Genomic DNA, 10,917 nt, shown 5'->3' with positions numbered 1-10,917 from the left:
TGATGAAACAAGAAGCATTTATCAAATGAAACTAGAAGCACTGGTCACAAGAATGACTGGGATTGTAGGCCTGATGTTTACTGATTTATTATATTATTCTCATATGCTAAATTTATAGTACTTAGTTTAAATGTGTGAACTTTATTGAAATTCTCAGTAGTGGGAAAAAATTTGCGCACATAGCATTTCCATGAGCTGCCCTCACATTCACAGCACTTCATGGCCAAAGACGACAAAGCACATTCTCCACATTGGCTGGAGAGATGCAAACATACCAAATTGGGCACTGGAGGACTCACACAGACGCTATTGCAAAAAATACATTCCGAAAGACATAACAATTGGAGATCGGAGTACACGCACATACACACTTGCACACACACACACACATATAAATACACTTGCACACACACACACACATACACGTATACCTGCATATACAGGCACACCGACAAGATTACAGAGGAATGCCAGCGGGGAGAGAGACGGAGAGGTCGGAGCATTTTACATTAAGCATTTTCAACTGCTCCCATTTTGGCACATTGGGCCTCAGAATTCTGAAGGAGAAAAAACTTGTTATCCACCCTGCTGCCTTTAAACAACTTTTTTCCCCTCATTATTTTCTCCCTAACAACACTTCACGTGCATTTCGGACTCTTATTTTGCAGCCCAAACGGAAGTGCGTCGTAAGTGCAGCTTGACGATCGGAGCGGGACTCGACGGACTGCGTTTCTCCTCGCGTTACGTTTTTGTTTTTCTCTCAAGTTTACACCCGACATCTTCATCCGCCATCATGAACCACATCGGGCCGGGGTCGTGGAAAAAATAGGAGGCGAGGGAAGAGAAGGTGGAGGAGGAGAAGATGCCTCATGGGTCGTTCCATCACGTCGTAAGAGGAGAGCCATGCCCAGGTTCGGCGTCAGGTGGCTGCTCGCCGCCGTACTGATGCTGCTGCTCGGCGGAGCCTTCTTCTTCTGCGAGTATCTCATCTATTACCCCGCCATCCTCAAGTGCGCCTGGCCGCGCGTGGAGCATGCGCGCGGCGGTGGGGCGGAGGGCATCGACGGCCGGTCGCCGGACTCGACGCCGGTCCGCGCCATGGTGCTGTCCGACACGCACCTCCTGGGGGCCGTCGGCGGCCACTGGTTCGACAAGCTGAGGAGGTACGTTGAAAACAACGACGCGAAAGCTGCGTCCTTCACTGTTTGATAAATGCCCTAACAATAAGCGAGTGTTGGTTCGTGTGCGCATGCGCAGGGAATGGCAGATGGAGCGCGCTTTCCAGACCGCCTTATGGCTCCTCAGGCCCGAGGTTGTCTTCATCCTGGGGGACATTTTCGACGAAGGCAAGTGGAGCTCGAAGAAGGTAAGGCGGGGTGGAGGGTGGAAGGTGGAAGGTGGAGGGCGGTTTGGTTGTTTACTCAACTGCAGAGGGTGCCAGCCCATATGGGGAGCAATTGCCTCAATGCAACATGCACTGCCTTAAGTAAGGGGAGTTCAGAACATTCAGAGAGCCCTTGTCTTTAATAAAAGTGCATTTTTGCATCAAAATTCTGAGATTTTGGGTTTTCTCTGTGATACTAAATGTGGCTTCCTCCCACATTTTAAAAACAACAATTTGAATAAACACTTCCCTAAAATAAACCTGCCGTTTGAAAAAGGACAGGTAGTGACTGTGATTAACTCAGTTCACCAATCTGGGTAAATAAAATGATAGCAGGATGCTTAATAATTCAAGTGGACAACACAGCTGCTGATTAATTGTGGGTAGGGTGTTGAATTGATTTGGAAAAAAACATTATATCGGAGTACTGAAGGGGGTGAAAAAGGTAAATAAACATCCTTCTCAAATACTTTTGGAGTAAAAAAAAATAATCTTGATTCTAAGTGTAATGATGTCAGTTTGTAAGCATGTGACATCATTGTTTCTGCAGCATTGGGATAACGACGTGCGGCGCTTCCACCGTATGTTCCGGCACTCCGGAGACACGGAGCTGGTGGTCCTGGTCGGGAATCACGACATTGGCTTCCATTACGAGTGAGGACACTTTGACACCATTTGTTGTTTTTAACTTCTTACGTGTGAGTCAGCAATTTATAAAAGTCAGACCTTGATCGGAAGTTTGCAGTATTTGACTTCAGCCGGGTGCTTATCTCTTTTTTAAGTTCAAGACATAATAAAAGTCAGTCTCGTATAAATTATTTTCTGAAAATAAATACACGTAGTGAAGAAAAACTACCAAAGTATTACAAAGGGAGCGCTTTGAATTGTTTCTTTTTATTTATTTATTTTTTTTGTTACTTCAATGGTGTGGTTACAGATCTGCATGTTAGCTCATAGCGCACAACCTGTGCGCTTATATCTAGATTCCCTGATGACCTTTGTCTCGATTTCTTAACTTTGGCCTGCCGGTATCTTAACCACATAGGTACAGGCAGAACCATTTGTCTTCTTTGTGCTCATTCATTATCGCAAAAAAAACAAAACAAAACACTTTCTTCTTAATTTTAGAGAAACAAACATGGTTAGGGGAAATTCAACTGAGTGAAAGTACACTTTTGTTGAGAAAATGCAGTGGAGGAAATGTGAGAAAATAAATAAAGTACAGACATGTGAAAATTCTACCTAGCACAGTAACCCGGAAGGTGTTGGCAGAGCGATACTGTCAACGATTGGCGAGGTGTTGTTTGGATGTAAAAGTCTTGATCGTAGGTTAGCTTAGCATAAGTTAAAATAAGTGTGACATTGAGCTTTAACTTGCCGACACGTGTTACTGTAAGCATACAAATGTTATTTCCGGCTCTGAGGTTATTTCGCATCACATTTCCCCTTCCGTGGTGGCCTGACGCAGAAAAGAAAAAGGCAAAGATGAAGTGAAACAGGTCCAGCAAGTCAGCCGCAAGTAGCTAGGCAAGAAAGGGGGAAATTCACACGTCAAATAGCAGCAAGTGAAATCGCTCAAGAAGTGCAAATGTTTTAAGAATGTTTGTCGTTAGGTCAGGATTTTGATTTTGTGATGCGAAAAATGAGAGGAAGGTGTACTTTTTTTCCCCACCATTAAACTGTACACAAAATTTAAAAAAAAATCTTTTTGAGCAGGGAAGTAGAAATAATTTGAAATAATGTGGTTGCAAAAGTCTACACCCCCCCCCATGAGTGGGTTCAAGCGCTTTTCAGAATTAACCATACATTTTCAAACTCATGTTAAATGGGAGTCTGCCTACCACTTTAAATAAAGTTTAAATGTTCTAGTCGGTTTTTCCTGATATTTTTTTCTTTTCATCCGTTCACTAATGGATTTGTTACTTCTATTTTTGCTTCTTTTTAAAAATGTTTTATTTATTAATTTAAAATATTTATATGTTTAATTCTCTGCACGATGGCCTCACAGTGCAGAGATTGTGTGTTCAATTCCGGCTCCGGCCTTCCTGTGTGGAGTTTGCATGTTCTCCACGTGCCTGCGTGGGTTTTCTCCGGGTACACCGGTTTCCTCCCACATGCATGCCAGATCGTTTGGACACTCTATAAATTGCCGCTTAGGTATGCATGTGAGCAGGGATGGTTGTTCGTCTCTGTGTGCCCTGCGATTGGCTGGCAACCAGTTCAGGGTGTCCCCCGCCTACTGCCCGAAGAGAGTTGGGATAGGCCCACGACCCTTGTGAGAAGAAGCGGTCGAGATTATGGATGGATGTTTAATTCTCCTAAAGTACAGCGGAGAGTATTTCTGCCATTTGTTTTTCTTTGCACTGAAAGTATTCCTTTGTCGCCCCCTACAGGATGGACTGGTTCAAGCTGCAGCGCTTCGAGAAGGTTTTCAATGCCTCCTCCACTAGGATTGTCACTAAAAACGGTGTCAAGTGAGCCTTTTCTCATGTTTTGCCAGAGCAAAATATTTGTAAGTGCTGTTGTAATGACGGCTCGTTTGTTGTGTGCTTAGCTTCTTGCTGGTGAACAGCGTGGCGCTGCACGGTGACGGCTGCCCCATCTGCCAGTCGGTGGAGAAGGAGCTCATCAGACTCTCAAAGGACCTCAACTGTTCTCTGCAGGCAAGTTGGTCGCACATGCGAACAAAACACAACACACAGATCAAAAATAATAAACAAAGTTATGTATTTAAATAGAGTTCGGGGGATGGCTGCGAGGGCGCGCAAGTGTATCCTCCCACACCGCCAATCATGTTGCAGGTGAGCTCATTAACCACCGTAACAAGCCTGTGCATTTTTTTTTTAAAAACATCAAAGACGATTTCTTATCTTTAATGATAAATTTCAGTGAAGCTACTGTCCATTTTACTTGCGCCAGCAAAGACAATTAGGCGTCTGAGATGGACCGACTTGCGCATTTAAAAGAAATAAAAACTTTTCTGTCAACATCACTGACAGTTTTGTATCTTGAAGGACTGAATTGCATTTTTAACAAATTCACAGACAATGCAGCGGGACCTATCATGCATTTTTAAAAAGTTTAAACCGCAAAGACAAATTCGCAAACACATGATTTCTGTAAATCGGTCATGTTTTTGAACTTCAAAGACAGTTTAGCATCTTTTTGTAAACATTAAACGACATTTACCCTAACCTGTTTTAAAATAATTAAAGTCAGTTCAGTATCTTTGAGGAAGTAAATATTTTTATAAAAATCACAGACAATTTAGAGTCCGCAAGGAATCTGTTTTATACACATTTTTGCGTCTTCATCGAACCTCACATGCATTTCTTTTTAAACCATTATGGACAAATGAGGCTCTTCAATAAACGAATGTGTTTAATCAAAAACAAAGTTAGCATCTTGACAAAAAAATAAACAAAACATCCAATTATTTAAAAGTACTTAATAATAAATGTCTCCAAAGAACCTAACTCGTGCATTCCAGAAAAAAAGTTGCCTACTTTCAAGGAACCTAATAAGCAGGTTTTTGCACGTATTTTGTCCTTGTGTTAACAAAAAGCCACATAAAACTAAATATTTTTCAAATTCAGAAGTGTAAGAGTGACGATGATGCTAATAATGATGACGATGCACTCTCTAGCACTACCCGCTGTACAGAGTGAGCGATGCAGGCTGCACGGGCACGGATGCAGCGCCGCCTGGTGAGCGCCACCTTCTGTTCAGGGAGAAGTATGACGTGCTGTCCAAAGAGGCATCCCAGAGGGTGAGGATTTCTCCCACTTCATCTCTGAAATGATTAATATGATGATGATGATGATTTTTTTGTCCTCGTATGTGTCGTTGACCTCAGCTGCTGCTGTGGTTCAAGCCCCGCCTCATCCTGAGTGGCCACACCCACAGCGGCTGTGAGGTCCTCCATGACAACAAGTACCCGGAGGTCAGCGTGCCGTCCTTCAGCTGGAGGAACCGCAACAATCCCAGCTTCATCCTGGTTGGTGTCCGGCCAGCCGGTTGTCAGGCACGCCTCAAGGCGTCTAGTTCAATGTCTGCCGCATCGCATTTATTTAGCGTTGGCTTTGTTTTTACGATAAATCAATTGGTACAATTTTACACAGGCACTTATTTACGCAACACATTGGGAGGGCATTATTTACAATACAAGGCACTGCACTTTTAAAAATAAGATTTAACAGTGAAATATTTAAATGTTTTTATACATATTTTATTAACAGCTATTGCTGTACTTAAAACAATGTTTCACTTTTCTGTCTATTTTTAAAAGGTTTAAATTCACTTTCAAACCATTCATGATAAGAGTTTTTTTTAAAAAGTATTTCATTTCATTTCTAATTTCAAAATGATTCAATTTTAAACCTAACACATTATAATTTTACGTTTTTATTACTAAAATAGTACGTGTTATAATGGTTGTGTATATAATAGATATTACATTTGTTTCATCCAAATAAAATAATTTCAAAAATACATTAAAGTGCTCTGTGATTGGCTGAAAACTAATCCAGTTTACTCCGCCTACTGCCTTAAGATAGCTGGGATAGGCTGCAGGCACATTTAACATTACAATGATCATTTATACTACTACATTTGAAAAATACAACAATGATCAAACAATTTGGCCGTTGAACGCATTATTACGAAAAGAAGATGCATCATACAATTCAAATCAAGACATTTTGATAACATATTAGCCTTTATTAAAACAAAACAAAAATACTTTATATATAGAATAAATATAAAATTCTGGCATGTTCAGTGGGGCGATGCCTACATGCACTGCGAACAATCGTCAAACTTTTGACGCCAAACGTCGTTCATTTTACGACAGCTATGGTCGCTTTTTGGCAGTTAGTGAGCGATCTGGATTAACATAACATTTTTTGGAACAGAAGAAAACGTTTACTTTTACTATTGCAAAACAAGCAAATTACGAGACCCACTACATCATGTCTGTTATTTTATATATTTTTTACTTTTTCGTGGTTGGTAACCCGATGCAAACTCATTAGCAAATTGTATCTCTGTCAAATGACCCTTTAAATCGTTCATTTGTTCCCTTCCCGCCCTCTCTTTCCTCCACTTTCAAACAGGCATCCGTGTCACCGGGCAGTTACGCACTGTCCAAATGTTTCTTACCGGAGGAGAGCACCGTCATCGGTGTGTACACCTCAACCGGCGCCTGCCTGCTGCTGCTCGTCCTGGCGCATTGCTTGTGGGTGAAGGGCCTGTTCCAGTGCCTCAACCTTTGCCTGCTGGGGAAGCACAAATGTCTATAAAAACTACCCTACCCAGCAGCCCCTGGGTACAAAGCCCAGAAGTGGGGACAGTGAGATACGTTCTGACCGTGCAAAAAAAACTCTTGGTATTCTTCTACTTCGCGATACAGGAAAGGGCCTCAATTGTTCATTCAAATATTTCAAGTCATTTTAATGACTTTGAACGTGTAATATATTTATGACGTGATGTTTTATCGCCTGTGACAACAGATGAGTTCGTTTTAGATTCCGCGACCTTGCCGAAAGGTGGCGCTTTGTTGTAAACAGGTCTTCGTGTCAACCGGGAGTACCCAAGCCCTCAAAACGAGCCACCACTGACTTTTCAGCACTTTGCCTTGTTTTTGGGGCATCCAGAAACACAAGTTTATTACTGTTATTATAAATGCCAATTTTTAGTGTCAGATTGTGTGCGTTGATGATCCATGTAATTCACTGTGAACTGAAAAATCACCCCTCATTTCATAGTTGGTTTGTTTGGGGGGGGGGTTATGATCTCTGATATTGGTCATTGTCGCTCATCTTTGACAAATAAACGTGAGTTTCTTTGGCCAAGTTTTTGACACATTTGCAATCGTTTGTGCATTAATAAATTACAATCTTTAACACCCCCCGTGGAGTTTTATGGCATACACGCACACAAACGTCCAAGAAAACTTGAGTTTTCGATGAGAAATTTCCACCTATAGCTGAACCTAACCCTTAATTCATAAATATTACAAAATATATTACTAGATTACTGTTATCTTGCATTATTATGAAAAACGAGGGCATATTCGGAATCATTGCAAAAAGAAAAACTTACATCTGAAAAAAAACGTTGACCAGTGTAATTTTGCATCTCCAATGTAAAGCTCAGCGGTGTTGTAAACGTCAAAGATGTACGTGTGTTCAGTTAAGATAATGTATGCATTTTGCTTAAAGATAATTTGGCATCTTCAATAAACCTTACGTTTCTGTAGATGCACAATTTAGCATCTTTGATGAATCTGACGCTTGTGTGTACTCTAGGACTAAGTACATTTTTTACTTTAATTGCTCTAACAATTTTCACGGAAGTCAATGTGTTTTTTGTCAACATAAAAGACCAATTTTTCATGTTTTTTCCCTAAACAATGTAGCCTTTTAGTAATTTAAAATAAATAAATACTTTAACTTAGTGACAAATATCCATCGACAATGGTTTCCACGGTTAGTGAACAAATGGTGAAAAACAACCAAGTGAGGATTCAGGACACGTGCTGTAAAAGAGAAAAAAACCTCCTCTAATGTGCCTCTTTATTTAAAGAAAAATAAAAATGTCATTTCATCGTCTTCCCCGGGCTCGAGCGAGGTTTCGGCCCCTTGCAGTCCAGGTCGACTGTGTGTTTGTTTGTTTGTAGTGTAGCAGAAGAAAAGGCTGATGCTGACTTTTTTTTTTTGTACAAGGAGAAGAGCTCATCTTGTTGGGTGCTGCTCACACATTCATAGTGCCTGCGCCTATACCGAATATGGCTCCCATAGGACAACCCCCCCCACCCCCAAATGCCTCCCCAAACATGACCAATATTGCACACGCTCATTTATTCGTCTCCATTCTAGACATGCTTTCCTATGTGTGTATGTATACATATTTAGCGTATACATACATAGGTATGTACACCTAGGCACACACATAATTAAACATGTATAAGTGTACATATATATTTATATAGACCTATAAATTTACATGTACATACAATTATAAAATTCTTTGTCCGCACATTCATACACGCACGCGCACACACAATGTATGTGTGAGTCTATATACACAAGATCTCGCACACATTTTAAAAAAAAAAAAAAAAAAAAAAAAAAGGAAAGAAAAAAAAAAAAAATGAAAAAGAAAAATAATGTTGGTTCTTATGAAAAACAACACCAGGTTGCAATTTGGACACTTTCAAAGGATTTCCAATGTGTGTTTTAAAGCTGTGAAATTAATAATAATAATAATAATAATAATAACAGTAATACAATAAAACAGGAGGGCATTGTAAAAAACCCTCTGAAAAAAAACAGCAAAAAAAAAAAAAAAGGCAATGGTGCTGCAACTTGTGGTCCTCACTGCAGGTAAGTGGTTAATTTGCATAATGTATATTTTTAGGATTCTTTCCCTAGAATATTTATTTGTATTTTTTAAATAAACAGCAGTTTATTTATATTTTTTATAAACCAGAAAAAAAACTAAAATCTACAGAGAAAGTCCCCCAAACCACCCCTTTTTCACGCAGTCTCCTTGTTTTGCAGCCGACAAAAAAAAAAAGAAAAAAAAAAAGGAAAAAAAAAGTGTTGTTGACATCAAGCTGTACAGCGCGGTCGAAAAAACATTACTTACATCTGAGCTCGTTTTTGTTTTTTGTCATTTTTTTTCTTGTTTTTTTTTTTTTTTTTTTTACAGGTACAGCCATAATCAAGGCACAAAGATCTACAAGTAGATTTGTTTTTCTTTTCAATTGAACTTGTACAAAATAATATTACACTTTACAGTCTGTACAGGAGAATTCCACCTTGCACAGTGTACAAGAAAAAAAAAAAGAAAGAAAATGAATACATTTTTATCTCCCCTCCCCGCAGGTAAAAGGATGGTGTGTGTGTGTTTATGCGTGTGTTTGCGTGCGTGTGTCTGAGTGTGGCATGTTGGGGGTCCGAGTCTGTGGTGACGGCAGGGCTAAAGTGCACGCGGCAGCAGCAGCTCCACTGAGGGGGGTGGGGGGAGGGATCCTTCCGGCTTGCCGTACGTTTTTTGTCATCGTGCACCCCGTCTCTCGCTTTTCTCTCGGTCCTAAAAGCGTTTTTTTGTATTGTTTTAAACACCGCCCCCCCCCCAAAAAAAGTGGTGACGGGGTTAATAAATATCGCATTGATGCTACATTGTGTGTTCCTCTTGGGGGAGAGTAATCCAAATCATCGTCATCGAGAAAAAAAAAAACGAAAAACAGAAAGAAGGAGGGGGAGGAAACTAATGCAAAGTGCATTTCTCTCTTCATTCGCTTGGAGGAGGGTGCTAACAAACACACGCACGTTCGCTCACACAAACTCTACACTGAGGTCCTGTAGGTGTCTTCATGTATCCGACAAAGAGACAGGAGGGCAAAGAAAAGGAGGTAGCCTGAAGCTTTAGTGGAATGACAAAAAAAAAAAAAGCGGGAAAAATCAACAAAGGAATCAATTGAATCTTCTCGTCGCGGAGGAATCCAAAACGTCAGAGGAAAAGAGGAGGAGGATTTGACACACTTCAGTAGTACTTGATGGTCCTCGGGAGGAGGCGGGAGGTCTCATCACAAGAGTTCGTACTGCCGCAGGTGCATTCTCTGGATGATGTCCCGGCAGTCGTTGAACACCCGCCGGATGTTCTCCGTGTCCACGGCGCAGGTGAAGTGCGGGTAGCAGTAGTGGCGACCGTCACCGCTCGCCGTGCTGATCCGCTACGTGGCCACCGAGAAACAACAGAGACGCACGTCACTTCTTTACACTTGACACGCTTTTTGCCTTTTCTGCAGGGCCGATCACTCATGGTGGCCTTTGGCTAACTTACAAGAAACTCGTCTCGGATGAAGAACTTGGCTCTCGTCACTCTCGGGTCCTCGCCGGGTTCAGGAGTTGCTAGAACAAGGACGGACTGACCGTTAATAAACATGTGGCGTGTTAGCAACGATGTTGTGTGAGCGTGTGAAACTCACCTTCATTTGGTATGGTGTAGCGAGCGTATTCGGGGAAGTAGTCTTCAATTTTGGATTTTCCAGCTAATACCTTCTCGGCGAGCATGTCCTGCTTGTTTAGGAACAAGATGACTGAGATGGTGCGTAACCACCTGCGAAAGCAAACACGGGCCACATGTGATTTGATTGCTTTTGTATCAAGTTGGACACGGGAAACGGCATCAAAACGGGACTCGCCTGTTGTTCCAAATACTGCGGAAGAGGTCCAAGGCTTCCCGTAGCCGGTTGGTGTTGTTGTCTTCCCTTATTACCATGTTGTAGCTGCTGCTCGCCACCACGAAGATGATGGCCGTGACGTCTGCGACAGGAGCGAGCGCACAAGGCAACAACGTGAGCCGGGACGGAGGGGCAAATAACCCCCACAAAAAATGACAGTAGTTGAGTGTCTGACCGTTAAAGCACTGGATCCATTTTCTCCTTTCGTCCCGCTGGCCGCCAACATCGAACATGCTGTGAGCAGAGGAGACAAAACACTGTGGGGAAACAACTCACTGCCGCC

The 10,917-nt window shown here is 41.7% G+C and overlaps 2 protein-coding genes across 3 annotated transcripts in view; one reads left to right on the top strand and one right to left on the bottom strand.

Annotated features, from left to right (window-relative positions):
* Window positions 1–436: 436 nt before the first annotated feature.
* On the top strand, window positions 437–7,289 carry mppe1 (metallophosphoesterase 1). The gene is made up of 9 exons (XM_088312101.1): window positions 437–1,163; window positions 1,258–1,366; window positions 1,935–2,038; window positions 3,778–3,858; window positions 3,939–4,047; window positions 4,123–4,185; window positions 5,031–5,153; window positions 5,241–5,381; window positions 6,499–7,289. Exons 1-9 carry the CDS (start codon window positions 904–906, stop codon window positions 6,682–6,684), a joined length of 1,176 nt encoding a protein of 391 aa, XP_088168227.1. The 5' UTR covers window positions 437–903; the 3' UTR covers window positions 6,685–7,289.
* A 940-nt stretch (window positions 7,290–8,229) lies between these two features.
* The window catches only part of LOC148326111 (guanine nucleotide-binding protein G(olf) subunit alpha), a 41,606-nt gene continuing 38,918 nt past the window's right edge, over window positions 8,230–10,917 (bottom strand). For both annotated transcript variants that reach the window (XM_088312099.1, XM_088312100.1), the window contains exons 8-12: window positions 10,810–10,868; window positions 10,596–10,716; window positions 10,380–10,510; window positions 10,235–10,302; window positions 8,230–10,124 (exon numbers count right to left, since the gene is read on the bottom strand). In XM_088312099.1, the coding sequence (XP_088168225.1) occupies window positions 9,978–10,124; window positions 10,235–10,302; window positions 10,380–10,510; window positions 10,596–10,716; window positions 10,810–10,868 (526 nt within the window). In that variant the 3' untranslated portion in view covers window positions 8,230–9,977. The remainder of the gene's footprint in view (window positions 10,125–10,234; window positions 10,303–10,379; window positions 10,511–10,595; window positions 10,717–10,809; window positions 10,869–10,917) is intronic.

The sequence above is a fragment of the Idiotropiscis lumnitzeri genome, chromosome 12, assembly GCF_059441095.1.
Source record: "Idiotropiscis lumnitzeri isolate Australia: NSW breed Sydney's pygmy pipehorse chromosome 12, RoL_Ilum_1.0, whole genome shotgun sequence".
Classification (NCBI taxonomy): domain Eukaryota; kingdom Metazoa; phylum Chordata; class Actinopteri; order Syngnathiformes; family Syngnathidae; genus Idiotropiscis; species Idiotropiscis lumnitzeri.
This window is presented reverse-complemented; position numbering and strand designations above follow the sequence as displayed.